General features: G+C 40.2%; 1 protein-coding gene across 8 annotated transcripts in view; it reads left to right on the forward strand.

The window, feature by feature from the left end:
- The window catches only part of CEP350 (centrosomal protein 350), a 71,020-nt gene that overhangs the window by 8,429 nt on the left and 42,577 nt on the right, over positions 1 to 20,014 (forward strand). For 5 of the 8 annotated variants that reach the window (XM_041478910.1, XM_041478908.1, XM_041478914.1 and 2 more), the window contains exons 2-12: positions 4,165 to 4,250; positions 5,859 to 5,902; positions 6,129 to 6,243; positions 6,859 to 6,991; positions 8,008 to 8,594; positions 9,107 to 9,217; positions 11,673 to 11,786; positions 15,057 to 15,200; positions 16,008 to 16,663; positions 17,011 to 17,132; positions 18,369 to 19,420. In XM_041478910.1, the coding sequence (XP_041334844.1) occupies positions 4,178 to 4,250; positions 5,859 to 5,902; positions 6,129 to 6,243; positions 6,859 to 6,991; positions 8,008 to 8,594; positions 9,107 to 9,217; positions 11,673 to 11,786; positions 15,057 to 15,200; positions 16,008 to 16,663; positions 17,011 to 17,132; positions 18,369 to 19,420 (3,151 nt within the window). In that variant the 5' untranslated portion in view covers positions 4,165 to 4,177. Of the gene's footprint in view, positions 1 to 4,017; positions 4,063 to 4,164; positions 4,251 to 5,381; positions 5,512 to 5,858; positions 5,903 to 6,128; positions 6,244 to 6,858; positions 6,992 to 8,007; positions 8,595 to 9,106; positions 9,218 to 11,672; positions 11,787 to 15,056; positions 15,201 to 16,007; positions 16,664 to 17,010; positions 17,133 to 18,368; positions 19,421 to 20,014 lie in introns of those variants that run through there. The other 3 variants (XM_041478909.1, XM_041478915.1, XM_041478911.1) reach the window with 3 other exon arrangements.

A 20,014-nucleotide genomic window follows, 5' to 3' on the forward strand; every position in this document is an offset into this window, starting at 1 on the left:
TTCATTTAGTATCCCTTGTGTTTTTATAAGAAGCAAAGTCTTGAGGAATACTGTTCACTGTGCATACTTGTGGTTTTTTCCCCCCATAACCATGAGATGTTAGTGAAAATAGCAGTGGGTGATCTCTTGCTCACATTGTCTTCCTTCTCTGAATCTGCACAATTCAGTTTCCTCTCCTGTTTCCGTGTTCCAGTGCCATGACTTCTGAGTTTCCTCTTTCCTTTTCTTACCAAGTCTGTGCTACTAAGGAAAAAAAAACTTACCAAGGATCTTTGAAAAACTTCACAATTGGACCAATGCATAAGTTCATTTTCTTCCTTTTTGCTGCTCTCTGTGCCAGTTCTTTAAAAGTTCATTGCATTTCTCTCACCTTTCTAGCTTTCTCATTCTCTTCCATGTTTTATCCTGCTTCTCTCACAATTTTCTTTCTTTTTCCCAGTCTTGTTTTTAATCTCTTCACATTTTTCTATATCTTTGCTAAGCATATTCTGCTTTCATATCTCCCACTTTTTTTAAAATGCTGTGCTCTTAACTATGTTGACCCCTTGATTTGCTGTCTGTTGTACATTTCAGTGCCATCCTTGGTATGTTTAGTATTAAATGTGTGGGTTTCTCATGTTCCTTTTTTACATGGCAGTGGTTTTCTCTCTGTTTCCATTTCCTCCTTTCTGGTGCTTTCTCATTCATTTTCTGATCTGTCAGTTCTCTTCAGCGTCTTCTTGTAGGAGCAGTGTTTGTAGAAGAGAGTGGTTGTCAGGTCCTGTATCCATCCCCCCTTCCAGTTTCTTCCAGGAGTTTGGAGTATATTGTTTCCTGTTGTGTTTCCTCTTAGGTCCTCATCTGTAGCAGTTCTGCTGTGCCTTTTCTTGAGTACTTTTTTTTTTTTTTGGACATGTGAATAAAGAATGAGATGAGCACTTGATGTGGGATTGAAACATCAGAACACAGTGGTGTTTGTATCTTAATCACTCACCCAAGGAGGGGCTTGGCAAGCCAGCCTTGAATGGACCTGTGTGGGATGTCTGTCTCCCAGGGAGCAATCCAACAACCATCCACTTAGTTCTGTTGATTCTGCAGTCTTCCACATTTTTTCCTACAATCTTAAGATTCTCAAAGCCTTATGCTGCCTGCAGATGACCTTGTGCCATCAGTGCTGTCTCCTCAGAAGTTCTTTGGCATTTCATCTTTTAAGCTCATTCCCTTTGTTTAAGGTCAGTATTAAATAGAGATGGTGATTTAATTTAGCAGAACGAGATCTCTTTGAAGCAGTCATTTCAGAGTGATTTTAGTTTTTATGTATTTTATGTAAAAGTTATTCATGGGACTTTGAGACAACTTTTGTATTGATGGAAAATGTATTTTAAAAATAATTTAAATTTCCTTCATGTAATTTTTTTGTTTAGTATTATTCTCTGATCAATATTCATTTAGTTGTATTTTAGTGTTTAACTGGTCTATTACCCTGCATACAAGTCCCATAAACAGACATTGTAACTGTGTCTGGATTTATTTCTTTTTTATTCCCCACCCCTTTCTGTAACATTAAAGAATCTTCTCTGTCTGTTTGAATTTTTTGCAGAGGCAGGGTATTGAATTGTACAAGTATTTGTTGGTTTGTTTTTGTTGGTTTTTTTTTTTTAATAGAGTGCTGCTTATTCATGTCAGCTGTAGCAATAGAGAGAAGTTATTTTAGTAATAGGTAGGAATTCAGAGGTTTATGGGAATCAACGTGATTTGTTTGTATGTAGGTTTTGAAAAGCTCATACATTTCTCCCACCCTTCCAAAGGACTGGGAGAGGGGCACCTAAACCCCAAACCCTCAGAGTTTTGGTTACATCAGGACTGAAAATTACTGCAGTGTTGCCTTCCTGAAGCTGTAGACAGCTCCAGAGTGCTCGGTTCTGACGTGGCTTTTGTTTCAATCCGCAGCAGCCCGAGTTAAGCAGAACTGCTCCCTGAATCTCAGGGGCTGCTCTGGATCCAGGGAGGGTCAGACTTTACACTTGGAGCTGGTACTGCACGTGTGCCTTAGGATAAGTACAGCAAACAGCTTTCTGATTTCTCCACACCTTGGAGGAGAGATTGAATGGCCTTTTACTCAGGGGCATTAGAGACTTTTGAAGGAGTTGAGATAGAATTATTGACCACTGGTGATCATCAGCACACACCTGTGGGAATAACTCAGTGTCTGTTACACTGTGTACAGGGTGCACTATATAAGGTGTTCTCTAAAGTGTTTCACTATCTGAATGAGTTCTGTTCAGCTCAGGTAAAGGACTGGCAGTTTTTAGTGTCAGGATGAAAGCTATTAACAAGTAATTTCAGATTGTTTAATCTGGTACTTTTCGTATAGATTTAACATAGAGTGTGTTACAATTCTACATTCGCGTGGCTTCCTAAAATAAAAAGAACAATTATAGTTCCTAATTAAGTTTTCTTATCTATACTAATAATTTTAATGATAAGAATAAATCCCAAGCAATTACATGAAGATGGATACTTAATCCTTTAATAGATGTTTGCTTGTCCAGAAGTTATCCAAAGCTAAATTTACATATGGAGTAGGTTTTGTTACATGAGCGTTTGGGCAAGAAACTGCTACTGGTATGATACAGTATTTTCAGCAGTTCTCTATGGAAAATTCCCTCATTTTTATTAATATTTATTCTCTACATTTCAAGCCCAACAGCTCTTTTCTCCAGTGATGGAGAGGATCAGCTGGATGATTTCCAGGGCAGGGCAGTGCTGTGATTTACAGCATGAATGATGTGAGGCACAAAGTGCTGTTCTGCATGAATGAGCTCTTCAGCACCTGTCCTAGAAGCAGAATTTTCTAACTACACTTGGCTTAATGCCCATAACTATTGGATACTTAAAAACTAACACACCCACCTTCCTTTCTAGAATTTCTGAATTATTGTGGACTTGTGTTTCTGTACCTACATATATAAGCTTACATGCCTTTTCCTTATTTTGTCAAACACTTACTTGAACTCATCAAGAAAAGTCACAACTAAAGGTGTTTTGAGGACCTGTGTTGTTATAAGGCATAAGAGCAGTTTTTTGAGATAACTTACTGCAGTAAATACAGGATATATTACTGAATGTGAGACCAAACTTTACTGCTGGTCACTCTGAGTATCCTTAAAACCATAAATGATAAAAATCCTTGTCACAGAATATATGGGCAAAAATCTATTTCAGTAAGTAGTAGATAGTATTACTTTTGGCCTACTTTTACCAGAAGATTGATCTTTATTATTTGATTGCTTTTTTTTTTTATGTGGCACACAGTGTAGAGAAGTTAAGAGCAAAATAAATTTTCAGTAATTAAAAAATAAGGAAAATTACATTTGGGAGTTTATGAAAGAAGAGAGAGGAGAATGTGCTTTTATGACTCCTTCAGAGGTCTAGAACTTCCTGTTGGAATTCTCTGGTCACCTGATTTTTGCTTTCCATTACAGAAGTGTTGTCAGTGTGTTATGAAGACAGCTCAGTAAGCATGTGCTGGGTTATTTTTTTGTTGTTTGGTTTTGGTTTTTTTTCCTTTTCTTCTTTAAAAAAACTGCTTTGGTGATAGTGGCTGGGAGTTCACACTAATTTTAGATTCACTGTGAGTCTTCAAAGTTCACAGAAAAACAATGGTGGCACCAGCCTTGTGTTTTTTTCCTGGCTGTAGTGTCCTGCCATGCAGTTCTGCTGTGCCTTTTCCTTTTACAGAGGTTGGTGACACATGCATTCTGTCACTGGTGGAGTTGGGTATTTTCCCCAAGCACTTAGAGGTTCAAGCCATGTGGTGCTGTCTCTGTTAGTCCTGTGTGTGCAGTATTCCAGTGTGGACTTTTCAGACTTGCTGCAATACTTGTTACTCTGATCTAAATTGCATCGACCTCTGGGCCTTCTTTTATCAAGTTAATGTTTCTTGATGACAGAGAACAAAATCAAACCCTTCTTTATCCATGGAATTATCCGTGGTTTCTGCAGGAAGCTGTGACCACATCTGTGATTTCATGCTGATTATCTGACCTTGTTCATGATGAAGGTTTGAAGTCATCAGATGAGGTAGACATTCATCATAATGATCAAGGTTATGTTCTCTTTAGACTAAGATACATTTGCTTTTCCTTTATACCTCTGATTCTTACAGGACTAAATTTTTTTTAGGTAAATTGCCACGATGTGGAGCAGCAAGTCTAATGAGGTGCCTCTACAAAATCCGAGGCATAACCAAAGCAAGGATTCTACCAGAGGTAAGGGTTTTCTCTGTTCTGCTGCCTTGTTTTGGGAGATATTTTGTCATGAGTTGTTTGAAACTTTGGGGAATTGTTCCAGAAAGCATTCTCCTGCCTCAGTTTGGGAGCTAAGAGCGTGTGTTCTGTGGCTTCCTTTTTGCAGATAGCAGTTTTGTACTCTGATCTCCAGAGTATTTGCTGATCTGCATTAGCAGTTGCCAGCCTGGGATATGGTTGCCAAGATGGCACAGAGACAGATTTTCTTTAAGTGCTGTAGAGGAGGAGCAGTGCAGGAGCAGAAATTGGGAACTGTTGGCTCTTGAAGGAAGTGAGGAAGAGCCTCTGGCAGTTGCTCAGTTCGAGTGGTGAAGACACTTGAATAGCAACAGTGCATCTCTGCTTGGATGGCTTTTACAGCACTTTTGTCTCCCTTAGCTGGAGAAATCATTTAGCTTTTTACTGTTATGTTTACTCTACTTTAGGAAAGGAGGGGGCAGAAAAATTTTTAAATGACAGTACTTCCCTGAAAATATCTTCCCTGAAAGGAAGAAAGGTCTCATCTGTAGAGCAACTGAGTCGCGTGCTAAGCCTGTGGTTCAAGATCGATCATATGATCTCCAGTATGACAAAACTGGACTCCAGAAGTTGTTTTGAAAGCAGAGAAAAATTCTTATTTTATCTCTAAGAGAACATTATTGCTGATTATTTCCTGTGGTGTGGTCAGTTTCTTTTAAAATTGCCTACTTTTTGAAGCTGTTGTGTGCTGTGGACCAGAAGCACTATCTCTAGAAGTCAAAGCAAAGTTGTTTCTGTGCTGCTTCCCTAACCCTTCCTTTGTGTTATTACTTCTTGCCTGAAATGAAACTGGAATTTTTTTTACTATGAGAAAGAGATTATTTTTTCAGCTCTCTGTTATTACTACTCTCCGTGGTTCTGACACATGGATGTTGTGTTTTATAAACCATTAGATTGTGAGAACCATTAGAAAACAAAAGAGGGGAACTGAGGAAGTAAATATTTATAGAGGAAAACACTACTACGTCCTCCTGAGCTCAATTGCTTATAGAGTAGGTGCTGTCTGTTTAGATGAAAAGGCTTGGGTTAGTACCTCCTGCTTGTTCACAAACATTATTTCTGTTTTGTTTGTAGGGTGTACAGTTCAGAAAGATTACTGTTCATAATTCTGCCCTTCGGAGCTTGGGTTTTGAGTAGAGTCTTTCAGTGACCATGTATTCATGCTTAGTTTACTGAAGAAGAAAATGGAAGGGGGAAAAAAAAGGTAGTTAAACTGTAGTATAATAGAAAAATATATTTATATTGGGGTAGATAACCAGCTTCATTTTATCTTCTAAACATCTGTTATATGTGGTGGATTTGATTTCAGGTGTCATCATGCATTCAACCAAACTTAGTAAACTCATAATATGTTACATTAAGTACTTTATAGCTTTGCTAAGATGAACCTTGACTGATAACAGTCTTTCATAGAGAAGATTTACAGATGGGAGCTGTGTTGTAAAAAGAACTTTATTAGCAAGAGCGTGAAAGTTGTTTTGAAGCAACATTTTCTTTCATTGTTTTTCATGTACTAATGAGAAATTAATTTCTTTGTTTCTGCCCTGGAAGACCTAACTGCAGCATGGGCTTCTTTTTCTCAGACTAAGGCTGCTGTAAGTAATTTTTTTTTTTAGTTTCTTTTTTGTTCCTTTGGGATTGTTTGGTTTGAGTTTTGGTTTGTTTGTTTTTGGTTTTTTTTTTGTCAGCCTTGTGAAGTTGCTCTTGCCTGCAATTTGACTCATTGTGAAAAAGGAAAAATTTGTCACGTTCAGGGGGAAATGAAAATGTAGCTTAAAAATAGAAAACAATGTTCTAATTTGCATTATCTTCCAATTCTAGCTACGTCATATAGAAAACAAATTGGAAATAGCTCCCACCAGCACGGCTGTGTTCGATTCAGTCATGGATGCCAAGAAGCCCTCTGCTAGTGCCAGCAGGAAGAGCAGCAGGAAGGGTATGTATTATTGAGGAGAGAATGTGTCAGGCAGCATAAAGCCACTGCATTCTGGGAAAGGTTGGGTTCTCCCTGCCCCCAGCTTGCCTCCTGCCTGTGGTCTATATTCCTGAGACTCTAATTGCCCAGAAGAAACTGATATTTCCTTCCCTGAGCTTAGGAAGGAGAGTGTTCTATCCCAGTCTCTTGGTTAGAGGGGGTGACAGGACTTGCCCCACGCAGTGCTTATCCCACTCTGACAGGAAGTTTGATAAATCTGGTGCTTCTGTTATCTGACTGAAGGAGAACATTTGCTTATAGGAAATAAGCCCTCATTTTATATACTAAGAGCATTCTGGTAGTGTGCTATTGAAGAACAGACAGATCGACCTCTAGTGGCAACACTGCCAACTTCACAGATTTAATTACTTCTAATTAATCTTCAAGCATTATTATCTCTCTTTAAGTATGGTCATTGATTCAAGACTTACTGCCTTGCTCCTAGTTGTAGAGATCAGCTTGTTGAAAGAGAGAGCTGCTCAAACCCAAGAAAGACTTATGTCAATGATTCAGCGCCAGGAGCTTTCTCTTTCTGGAGAGGTGGATACATAGAGCATTCTTTGTTTTCTGCTTCAGGTTCCCGGTCCTCCAGCCAAAACAAATCAAGCAAGGAGAAGTCCTCACGCAGCCCTCTTCGAGCAACCACTCTGGAAAGCAATGTAAAAAAATGCAGTCGTGTGGAATTTCGTGAGCCATTGGCTTCATACAGGTTAGTGCTGGGACAGCTGACTATTGAAGAAAAACATGCTAAGATTAGATTTAAGCTAACAGTGGTGTTTTTGACACCTCCTCAAAAATTGGTTTGATTCCTCCTATCACCTATCCACATGACAGCATGTGTTGTTGGACTTTCTAGTAAATATTACAAATTTATTTTTTATTCAGTGAATATGAGTTTAAAGTCAGCTGTTTTGAAATGGGGCCAGGTCATCAAGTGGTGTGACTGTGGCATTAGTGACCTGATGGGTTTGATAGGTATTTAGTTTCAGTAATAAGAACCAAAAAGACTGTTTCCTTACTCTTTTCCAGCTTTGTTTCGTGAGTTCTTCAGCATATGTTCCCAAATGTGTTACAAAGACAGTGTGGAGCAGGAGTAGTACTAGTAGTACTAGAGGTAGTACTAAAGTTACATTCCATTTTTGTGGGTGTGAGAAACTCATACAAGAACAGCTTTTCATGGGACAAAAGTGGTACAGAACAGGCCATAGAACATGATTATTATCCTGACATTGAAGTTTTGATCTCTTTTTCCATTACTTGAGTCAGCTTTGAGGTGGTCCTCCTTGTTGCATGTGACAGGGTTGATTGATCCCTGATTTGGGTCAGTTTTGTTAATTGAATAGCTCGTGTACTAATTATGCTTCTCTTAAGTTTGATACTTGTTATTTAAGGCTTTTCTCTTTTAAATTGAAGGGTGACATTACTGCTTGCTGATTTTCTAGTCTTCAACGTTGTATATAGTTCTTTTCAGACCGAGAGTGCAACAAGTGAAATTTTGAACAGAAGTCTCCATCTGTTTCATCAGACTTGCACTATTAAATGTGAGGTGTCAGGCTTTAAAAGAACTTGCCTTTAAAGTGGAGCCAGGGTAGAGGAAGTCATTCATTTAGCTGATGGATGTGCTGATTGCTGAGGTTGAAGGTCCTACATTTGTGTTTCTGATGGTGATTTTTTTCCCCCCTTCTGTTACATCAGGGATTTATATAGTTCTCTGTCTTATCACAGTTCTAGCCAGCTTGAGGCCAAGCAGCTGCTGTCGAGTTTGGAGCTGATTGAAGCAGAAGGGAAGAGTGAACTCCCAGCTTGTCTGGCACACGAGCGGGACGAGCGGGATCGGCACAGCAGAGCCTTTGACAGCCCCTTCCCTTCTGCTGCAGAGGAGACCATCGTGAGGTACCTGAATGACCGACCAACAATCAATGCCTTGCAGAGTAACGAGGCATTTCCTAGGCTTGCAGCACTTTCAAGACTGGAAGAAGAAAAAAACAGTGGCTCCAGGGGAGATGAAAGTAGCTCTAGAGCTTCTCAGAGTATCACATCCCAGGACAGTGAACTGAAAGTGTCTTCCCCTTCTGCCACGAGTATTTGCAGTGCTCACAGGCTGGAAATCCTGAAGCAGCGGCAGCACGATGCCAAGTTGGAGAAGCTGAAGGAGAGGATCCGAAAGCAGTGGGAGCATTCTGAGGAGCTCAGTGGCAGAGGGCAGCACGTGGGGTATGCTGAGCAACCTGTTGTGGTCACTAACATGGAGAACACCGTGACTCCCAAGGTCAGGAAGGTGACAGCCGTGTCTGCTGCTCCATCATACAGAGGTATGGAAGGTGCAGATCCCCTCCTTGCTGGGTGTATGGGATGAGGGAGCAGAGCTCAGTCCACTGAGCAACAATTCAAACCATGGACCTGGCTCATAGCTCTCTTTGGGCAATATGGGAGTGCATGGTTTGATCACAGATCACAAGGAAAAAGAAATTCTTGCTAAATTACTGAAGCGCGAATTCCTTCGAAGTTTTTCCTGTCTCTTAGAATTACTATAAAAAGAAGCTCACTGGTCTTTTGGTTGATTGCAGTAATTTTTTTTTATGCTCTCAGAGCTTAGTAACATTGTATTGATTGAAAAAGCATTTTTAATAATCTTTTCCTAGCCCCTTCTGCTAGTTTTCAACTGCAAGCAAGTGGCAGACTGGTGTATTGCTTTCTTCTAATTTAGCATTAGAAATTCACATAGTTACTTTTTTACTTGGCAGTTTCCCATCCCTTCCACTCTAACAAAGCTGTATTTACATTTTATGAAGTTATTTTAAACTCTTGAATTGTTTACTTTCAGGTTTCAATCCTGCTGAAACAAGGATTCGCGCTCCAGATGGAAAGATCTGGCATGCAGACGAGTTTCGTATTGGTCGGGAGCTTTACAGAGATATTGCACTCCAGTTAAAAGGTGAGCCACAAGTGGAATTGATTAAGCCACCAAACTTTCTCTGAGAGGCAGAGAAATATATTTTGTACAAGTCTACAAAGTCATGGGAAGAAAAAATTGAAGGAATGGTTGTTGAATATATTGTTATTCTCTCCATGGAAGGAATAATTTACTGAACACTAAAACAACAACAAGGTTAGTCCTTCTCCCAGTTCTCTCATTCAAATACTTCTAATAATAAAACAGTACTGAAAAGAATGTCAAGTAATGGCATTTCTTTGAAACAGGAAAAAAGAAAAGTCTCCATTAGAATAACTCTTGTTTAATTTTGTGGCTTTTTTATACATGTTTGCATGAATGAGTACAATTTCCTGGTTAAAAGGACAAAACCCACTTTTAGGTTCTGTTTTCAAATGTACTGCTCCAAGACACAATCTTTATACATCTTCCACTCTGAAAAACTGCAGTACCATTGGCAGCTCTTGTCTCTGGGTGAGCTGGAGTAGGATGCCCAAGTGTGCTTTTTTAATTTGCTGGGTTGGTTACAGTGAAGTGCTGTGAGCTTGAATTGCCTCTGACTGACTGAGCTGGGGGAGGGGGAAGAGATCAGGTGAATAAAATGGAAGGAAATGGAAAATAAAAAGCCCAGAGAACCTTCAGTTTTGCAGTAAGAGCTTACTTATGAAGAATAACTTTGCTCAAAACATTTAAGACTAAATGAAAATGCATTGAGATTTCAATCTGTAGGTACCTGTGTAGTAATAAACCAATTTGTCTTTTTTCCTTGTACAACTCAGTAAGTTACTGAGGACTTTTTATGGAATCACTCATAAAAAAATTGTTCAGAAAGAAAAGATGCTCTTTTTCCTCTTTTTTGGTAAAATTATTTTGCAAATACACTGTTCAGATCAGTCTGTGAAATTAGTGCCAAATTTCCACAGACTTTTAATCTACACTAGCTTTTTTTGGGTTTTTTTTGTGTGGTTTTTTTTTTTTTTTTTTTTTTTTTTTTTTTTTTTTTTTTTTTTTTTACTTTTGGGAAGCATGACAAGCTCTTTATAGAAATTCAAATATTTTTTAAAGCTTTGTTGAAGAGCTCCAATTAAAAGGCATTTGGATTATGTGTCCAGTGCCTACAAAAGGAAGGAGCTGTGTGTGTGTTGATCCACACTTCTGTCCTGATGCCATGTGGAGAACAGCTGTTGTGGAACGTGTCTCCTTTCTGAGCTGAAAAGATTATACTGAATAGCTGATTGCTAGTAAACAAACACTGGTGCTGCACATAATATGTACTGTAAATGTATTTTTAGGTTGTCAGATTATCTATCCATGTGTTACTTCTGTATTAAATTTACACCATGTGGTGTTTTGGGTGTGTACAATCAGTTGTATCAGAACTGTTCTTTGCTCTCTAGTGCTGAAATAATCTGTTATATCTCTGATATCTACAGCAGCACTGTTCTTTCCAACAAAAAGATTTTTATGTACAAGCATAGACCATACAGGATGTCTTCATCTTTGTATAGCAGTTAGGCTAAAGGATATTGTATGGACCCCAAGTTTCCAGTAATTTTGTCTTAAAGATGTTCAGGATTTGCCACTAGAACCAAATTGCTGTAATAGGAGCAGAGTGAGAAGCAGCCTGTACTTTCCTGGAGTCAGGAAAGGGCAGTGAGTAGGATGTTAACTTTCTGCAAATGCAATCACTGAGGCTTCTGGTACTCAGTGCATTGATTGCATTATCTGCTCTTGTCAGCCTTAAAGGCAGCTAGAAAGTTTGTAAGGAAAGGGTGCTAAGGGTGAGAAAAACTCTAAAAATTCCATTCTTACATCTTTGCAATAAAACCTCCTGTTCTTCCTCTGATGCTTCCTATGGACATGCATCAGAGAGTGGATTCACATGAAATTAGGGGCTGTAAATGTTTGCATTGGCATCTAAATAAAGCTTCAGATCTGTCCATAGAGGGGGTTACACCTTGGTTTTTTTAGGTTATCTGATCCCATTCTTTAATGAGGAAGAACCAGAAAACAGTGGTAACAGTGGCCACAACGTTCCTGATGTGCTGGATGTGCTGTCATGCATTAATGTGGAAGCAGCAGCCCTTGTGTTCAGGAACTACATGTCCTTGTGGAACATTAGAGCAGTAAAATGTAGTATCTGTAGCAGAAGAGAACCAGCAGTTGTTTATATTAAACTGCCAGCATTTCTTTTAGAATTGAAAGTTAACTTTGTAAATATCTGTTATGGCCTTGCTGTAGCTTCATTGCCTTCCATAGGTAAACAGACCTCGATTCAAAATTCTGTGAGGATTTTAAAGTGCTGGACTGGAAGTCATTGATCTGAGTGTGTAATCTGGGAAAGTCAGTGAATTCTGTTGTGTTTCTCTGAGTTCTGGTTTTTCAAATGCTGAAGCAAGCTTGTTATTCTATGTTCTCCCCTGTGGGATATCACTTAACAGCTTTTGTTTGTTTTTAGAGGATTCAACAATGAAAGGAAAATCTAGTGAGAGAAACAAAGAGAAGAAAGCTGCAAGACCAGTGCGGAAGGTGCAAAAACTGACACGATTGTCAAGTCCAGAGTCCAAACAAGGTGACTTATTTCTGCTGTAGAGGGAGGATTGTTACATGTCCTTCAGAGATGAGTTTTGTCTCAAGAAAGAATAACAAAAGTGTATTCCTTTAAAAGACTTCTTAGATGTGCAACAGTCCTGTTGTAGTGAGTTTGTGCACTGTGCTGCATTGGGGGTTGTGTATGATTTTGTTGTTGGTTGGTGGCTTTGTGCACTTTTTTTGTGGTTTATTTTAATTTTTTGTCTTTCCACTTGCTGTGTGCACCTTGAGGAAACTGCTGCAGAGTGTGAGTTTCTTGTGGGGAGAAGTATCCTTAGGTATCTGTCAGGGTAATGTAGACAAAAACAAGCAGTAGCTCTGCTCTGGATCCTGTCTCTGTTTGGCCTGTGATGAAGCTTGTTAAAGCCTGACCCATGGCTCAGTCAGCAATGCTGTGACATGATATTAAAATCAGTGCCAGTGGGACTTGCCAAGTTGCTTTCCTGTCAGGTGAGGAGGGGCTGCAGTCAGAGGTGTTCTCTTGGATGGTTCTCTTGGTGGGGAAGCAGAGAACAGCATGCTCCTGCTTTTTCTCTGGTTGTTGTTCTTCCATGTTTCAAGTTGTTGCTATTCTACACCTTCAGTTCTGGCTTTTTCAGTTGGTGAAAGAATGTAAACACGCATTCCCTGAGTAGTCTTCCAAATCTTGGTATTTTTAAATAAATGTTTATTTCTTTTACCAACTGATAACTTTTTCCCACTGTTGTCTGACAGTTGCACTGATTGTTAAATACAATTTAATTATTTAGAGAAGATGATGCAAGCAGGTTTCTCTAGAGCAGTGTCTTAGAGAAGAAAATAAAATTAAACATGTGTGGAATTCTGACCGTGCTTCTTAGTTTTCCAGTTGTGTGAATCTTTGATATTGGCAGCAAAAGAATAGGAAGACTTCCAGATATGCTTCGTATTTGGTTTTAGTTTTCATACAAAGTGAATAGCTATGGCTGCAATCACACACAGAGCAATTTCTTTTCTTTAAATGTATGCAAGTTTAGGGACCTTTTGAACCCTTCTTAAGGTTTTCTATTTTCCTTATGTGCAGTGACTCATAATCTGTAAACATTTTGAAGAAAAAAAAGCAGCTTTAAAAATTGCTACAAAGGATTTTTAGAGAGTGAATATGTGCTTTTTCATGCTGTAAATCCTGCTTATGAATATTTTGTGGTGAGGAATACTAATACTTGAAGTGATAAGCATGGATTTGCTCCCTCCTGTGCTGATCAATCCCTAGTTAAGGAATCACACTCAGCTGTCTTATGCATTTATGACAGTTCCAAGTGAGGGAGGAACACAGGACAGCCCCAGCAATCTCACCCTGTGCCTGAGAGTGTTGTCCAAACCCTTCTTGAGCTCTATCAGTCTTGGGACTGTGACCAGTTCTCTGGGGAGCCGTTCAGTGCCCAGACACCCTCTGAATGAAGAATCTTTTCCTAATATCCAACCTAACCCTGCCCTGACACAACTTCATGCCATTTCCTTGGGTCCTGTCCCTGGACACTGTCCTGTCTCCTCCGTGGAGAGGAGATCAGTGCCCACTCCTCTGCTTTCCCATGTGAGGAAATCCTCTGTGCCTTCAAGGGAGTCAACAGCTGTAAGCTCCGTCCCCTCCATTATATACAAAGCCACCCCCTGTTGTAATGGATTAAATGGGTGGAAAATGATAGCCTGAAATCCCTGGAAGATAAGAACCAGCTCTAAGTGTCATGTCCAAGCTAGTCCATCCTCCAGTCACTGCAGTAAGAAACTGCTTGCCATGGCCAAGGCTATTAATAGCCATGGCTCGTGTTCTGCCCCGTTGGCGTGTTTCAGTTAGACAGCTGACTGGAGATGGAAGGTGACACTCTACACTGGCTCTGTAAACACACACAGAACTGGTGTGAGAACAGTGAGTTGTGCAGGAGAGCCCCTTTGGCTGATGCCTCTGTTTCAGAGAGGCTTGTAGTGGCGTGTTTCAAGTGACAGCTCTTGTATAAAATACTTGGATAATTTACAATGCAGACAAGGAGTTCTGCCTGCAAAGGGTTGAGTAGTGGGCTGCAGACTTCTAGGTTAAAATAACAACAAGAAAGGGGGTTGGAAACTGAGGACTGGGATTGCCAAAACAATTACTCTGCTGTGCAGGATTTCACTTGACATTGTTGGTATCCTGTCTTCAAAGTGCTCTTGGGCTCAGTACAGTGTCTTTTTTGTTTGTCTGTGGTGATCTCATGCTGCAGTGGCTCGGTTTCTTTAGGCAGAGCACTTGGAGGTAGAGCCTGAAATGGAATTGTTAAAAATCAACTGCAAATTACATATTCAAGTTAGGTGCTTTTCTGGCAATTAAATACCCCTGAAAGGTCTGATTAATTTACAGATCATTAATTATCTGAATTACCTAACTAAATTTTCTTTTTTATGCTGTCTCCAGAGCAGTTCCAAAGCACTTTTAAGGTCATTATTAAAAAACAAAATATTAGTATTGGAAGTTAGTGTGTTGAAAGGTAAGTTGAATAAACCTATCATTTAATCTACCCAATATTAGGTAAAGATGCCACCATAACCAGTTGTTATCATTTAATTATATGTAAGATGATAAAATAATCCTAGAATATTTTGATTGGGTTTCTGTCACCTGTAAGGTAATTTGTCCTTGAATTAAGTATCCACTAATAGGGTTTATTCTTAACTGTTTTTGGTGCTGGAACAGAAGTCCCAGCTAAGGGACAGTGAGCTAGCATTGGTGTAAAACGTCTGCTGCTTGATACTTTTTAACCTCCTCACAAGACATATCTCACCAATTAATTATTTGTAAAAGCCTTTCAAGTAGTTTTTTAGTAGGTTTTTTTTTCCTAGAGTATTAGCTAATATTATTTTGATAGGAAGCTTAAGGCATATTTATATCTCACCTTTATTCTGTTCCTCTTACTACAACAATTTAGTTGCTTTTATGTTTTTATTTCTTATTTTCCATTTTGAGTGGTGGTGGGCAACTCTAGAACTATTACCCCTGTCCCTAGTAAGGGTTGTTTCTATATTTTAAACCTGCATAACCCATTCTTTTTTAAATCAGTTTTTGTAGGGCTTTAATGTGCTGCAGTGTGTTTTGGATGTTACCCTGGACATCCGTGTTCTGGCTGTTTGTGTCACTGCAGCTGTACCACTAATGCAGAATTAAATGGTGCAGAAATAATGAATGGCTGCAATGATACTTCTTTCTGATCCCATGGCAAATCCTCTAGAGCTTGGCTTTTGTTTATTCTTTATTTTGAAGGTGGAAACTATGTGATAAGTGCATCCTCCTGGCGGGAGGGACAAAAGCTGGTAAAAAAGATCCTGGGTCCAGCTCCCAGAATAGAACAGGACAGGAGAGCTGTATCCAGTGACAGAACAGGCCGAGAGAGAGCTGCCAAGTCTGGTAAGTTGTTCTTTTATCAATGGACTTACTTCATTTTACTTTATTATATAACAGTGCATGTCTGCAGACTAGAGCAGACTTCTGAGATAGAATGTTCTGAGACAGGAGTTTCTTATCAAAATTGCTCCTATTTTTAACCTAGAATTTGAGGGAGTTGGGGGAAAATTTTGCTCACAGCCATGGTTGGGGTGCATAACCTCTGTTCCTGGGTGCAATATGGACTTTTTTTTGTGTCATGGTCCCTGCACATGGGACTTGTGGGGTGGTATGTGCTGCAAAGGTGCTTGGGGTATCTGGAAAATATGAGATATAGGCTGCAACCAAAAAAATGGACCACCTGCAACCTGTCTTTGCCTCTTGAAGTCAGTGGGGAAAGGAATGGCTAGCAGTGGTCCACAGGCCAGATGAATTTTTCAAGTGTGCTGTACATAATCCATAAGCTGTGATTGAGCATCCCAGTTTAACAGGAGATGTGGTTCTTCCAGATGCAGTTTAATGTCATCCATGTGCATCATAAATATTTATTGATTCCTCCACCAGCCTTTTTCAGAATTTATCCAGAATCTCAGGCAGGACAAATAAGGCATGCTGGGAACTGCTGTGCTTCTTATGCCTGTGAGGTGGTGAGGCTGGTGAGAGTAGAAAGGGTGTGGGCTCAGTCTGAGCAAGGGCTGCCACATTCAGACTGTGACACCAGATGAAGCAAAGACATGTTTACTGTGAGATCTGCACTCCTCCCTCATCCTTGTTTTTGCAGCTGTTTCCCAAATTTGATTGTTACCTGACATTTGACATCTCATTCTTTAGCAGGCTGCATTGGAAGGACAGGTTCTGATTCTAGATTGGATGTTACCCGTAAAAGCTCTTCAAGAAGTTCTGAAAGGTCAAGAAGTAAAGTACGGTCTGAGACCAGTGTGAGAAAACTGGAAGCTGCTCTTCCAGGTGATAACCAAGAAGATCATGCCTCTGTAAACAAGGATTTCCTGCCCGTGGAGATACGTGGAATTCTTGATGACCTGCAGTTGGATTCCATGACTACAAAGCAAGAGACAGATGTGGAAAAACAGAATCAAAAATGTGTTTTGCCTACTCAAACTCAGAGGAGCCACAGTCCAACCAAAAGGAAACCGGACAAGGTAGCGGCCAGTGAGGAGCCTCAGGTGATCTCTAAGAAACGCCACTATGACAGTGATGAGGTTCGACAGTACATCATCAGGCAGCAGGAGGAGAGGAAGAAGAAGCAGAATGAAGAGAAGAAAGCACAAAAGGAGGCAACAGAGCAGAAGAACAAAAGGCTCCAAGAGCTCTACAGAAAGCAGAAGGAGGCTGTTACTAAAGTGAAGAATGTGCCTCCTCCTGAGCCTTCAGCAGCCAAACGGTTACAGGAAACCTATTCCAAATTCTTGCTGGAACGAACACTTTTAGAAGAGCCACCTCAGCTGCCTACGGTGCAGGAAACACAGGTATAGCTGATTCACTAACTTAAGGTCTTGCAGTTGTTTGCAGGAACAGGAGCTCGTATGTTTAGGGAGGTTGTGCCTTGTGCTGTTCTGGTAGTTATCAGTTAAGAAAAAAGAACAAATCAAAAGTGTAGCTTTGCTTAAACAGAGTGATTTCAATGTACAGCCTCTTTGCCAGTGGCTGCTTTTTGGCCCAGCAAGGCCTGCTAGAAAGTTGACTGAAAATCATCTTTCTATTTTAAAGAGAAGCTGAATTCTGGATATTAGCTTTTTCAATTGTAATGAGGCAAGAGCTCCTAAACTCTGACATACTTTTGAAAATGCATTTTTCTGTTTTTCTTCATCTCTAGCCCAGACCTGGTTATCAACCATCTGGGGAATCTGACAAAGAAAACAAGGCTCAAGAGCGTCCTCCGAGTGCATCTTCCAGCAGTGACATGTCCCTTTCAGAACCACAGCTGCCGCTACTGAGGTGAGCAGATGGGGCCTTGGGGGAGAGAGGAAGGTGCTCCTACTTTCATCTGAGAGGAGAAAATAGCCTTGCCTCTTGAGTTCCTGTTCCAGTGAGAGTGATTGTCTTTACATCAATTACAGCATTTTCATCACAGTAAAGAGGAAACCGTATGAAAATTTTGGCTATGGCTGATTTGCCAGTGTGCAAGTAAAGTGAATAGTGGTTGCTGATAATGTTTTGTTGACGTCAGTGGGATGTGTATTTCATATTGGGACACTCTTATTTCCTCTGCCATTGCCATTGGGCAAAATCACATGAATGTATTTCTTGATTTTTCTTACTTGACTTGCCCAGTGTTGCTGTTTGATCTATTGTCTTGGATTCAGCATTAGTTACTCTCTATGAAGTACCAAACACCTCAGCTTCTGCTTGGAACTAGCCTTTCCCTCTTTCTTTTCATGCAGCTTTCCCAATTTTGAATTGTTCAGTGTATTATCAAAGTTTTCTTAGTGCAAGTCAAGATGCCTGACCAAACACTTAGATGTAAGGAACTAAAAATCCTGAAGTTTCTTGGATATCCTTAATATCCTGTTGTGCAACTGTCTTCATTTTTAACTACATAATGAATGTCTGCTTCTCAAATGTATACTTGCTTCAGAATGTGTACTCTGACTTAGTAAGTGCAATGAGACCTGTCTCCCTTCTAGAAAAGTTCAAGGAAGCTCACTGGGATGCCATTACTACTGTGTATAGAACAAAAACTTAAAACCCTATGGTAAATGCTGTTAGTGTAACATCATAAAGAAAAGATGTAATTGCTAATAGTAGAGGAGAGGTGAGACTCACAGGACTGCATAAGGTATTCAGAGACCCTCATAGTCATCAGAGAATAAGTTTTTTTGGGGAACTTTTGGGGTGTTCTGGACATGGGCAGGTAATAAGGAAAAAAAAATTTTCTCCCTTTTGGAGTCAGGAAGTTTTTGGACAAGACTGCTGACAGTGAAAAACCTCAGCTTTTTACAACCCTGAAACAAAGAGCACACCATCAATGGCATTTCAGATTTGGGAGGTGCTGTGTTGTTTGGTTTGTTGGTTTTTTTACTAAATAACATTGTGTTTACTGTCCCATTCCCCGCCCCTCTGATTCCACCAAAAAATATTTTGTCCTGAAATTAAATCTGTGGCAACAATGCTTTAATCTAAGACATCAATACTTGTGTAAATCATCAACTAAATGCTGACTTTTCATTTCAGGAGCGACCTGATGGAGCCTCCATGGGTACAGCCAGACAGGTTGAGCCCAAGAGTCCAGCTCTCCCACCCACAAGCTCCCTTGGGCTCAAGTGGAGGTCCTTGTTCCCAGCACTGGAGTCTGGAGCAGATGGACCTTCTGTCAAAGGAATGTGACGCGATGTTGGCAGGCAGGAGGAGCCATTCTGCCCCTGTGGGGTCCCTGATGCCTCAGTTGTACCTGAATTCATCTGCTGCACAGGAAAACCTCTTGGTAAAACCTTCTGCCAGCCAGTATAAGAGCAAATTAGATCGCCTTGAAGCTTTGAAAGCTACAGCTGCTTCCCTTTCTAGCAGGATTGAAACTGAAGCCAAAAAGTTGGCTGGTGCTGGTATCAACTATGGAACCACGTGGAACTCAGAATTTGTGCAAGAAAACCAGGATGAGGGACGGTGGGCAAAGGCTGTGAGTCCTCCTGTGAGGGAGGAAAATGAAAATACTTTTTCAGCCAGAATTCAAAGGATGTTGGGTGCCTGTGTGTCTCATACAGCCTTTGATGACAGCCTTCCTGGGGTAGGCAACCTTAGTGAGTTTAAAAAGCTCCCTGAGACCATCAGACCAATTACTGATGTAATCAGCCTTGGATTGAGGTCTCCTGCTGCCAACAGGCATGAAGGGATCCTGGGACATTTATCCAAGAGGCAGATGGACTCCCCAGGGCGTGAGAACCAGGCATATCCTCTGAGCAAAGCCGTTACTCCTCACGAGTCCAGCATTGACTCCATCAGCGAAGGGCCTCTCCTGAGTGATGAAAACCTCTCAGAAGAGGAAGGAGACCAGCACAAGCAGCTGCCACTGAAGATGTTGGAGACATTAAAAGAGAAGGATTTTTGCATTCGGGAGAGAAATGCTTTTGAGCCCATAAAGGAATTTCAGAAAGCAGCTGAGAGGTACTCCCCACTTTTCACTCAGACAAGTGATGCACACAGCAAGGGGCCCTGGGAGGAACTGGCCAAGGGAAGTCCCCACAGTGTCATCAACATCTTTGCAAAGAATTACCAACTTCATGGAAAAGGTAAAAATGGAAACATTTCTCAAAGTTCTTGTGAATTTTCACAGTCCCATTGCTCCATGCTCTTCATACTTCACAGAATGTGCTTTCAGAGGTCTCAAATATGAATCTCTGTAAGACATGATTTACAACTGTCTCATGCAGGATGCTTTTTTATTTTCACTTTTTGTACAAATCTATTCCTCTTTTTATTAGTACTTTGTCTCTGCCCTGGAGCTCCTCATACTGAGGAGAAATGTTTTCTGAGAAGTTGATTTCTGTCTTGTGTTTTTTCTCAATTATTTTTACCTTCATATTATTTTCTTTAAAATGATTGCATGAAATTTTCCACAGATGACTCGACTCTAAAGCACTGTGCTCTTCAGGAATGTTTTGGTTGGAGCGTGTTAATGAAGTAAAGAACTCAATAATTTACAAAAAGAGAAGGACTGTGCTTGTTATGTTGTGTTAAAACTGCCAGGGCACTGCTGTTCTCCTGATGCTTTTTTGTTTGAAAGGAAGTCACTGTAACTCATGGTTGGGGGCATTTAAATTCTTATTACCTATTTGATGTATGTTTGTATTTGTTATAATTTTTGTCCTCTCCCTTCTCTCTCC

Source organism: Pyrgilauda ruficollis, unplaced genomic scaffold, assembly GCF_017590135.1.
Source record: "Pyrgilauda ruficollis isolate IOZ18807 unplaced genomic scaffold, ASM1759013v1 scaffold47, whole genome shotgun sequence".
NCBI classification, from domain to species: Eukaryota; Metazoa; Chordata; class Aves; order Passeriformes; family Passeridae; genus Pyrgilauda; species Pyrgilauda ruficollis.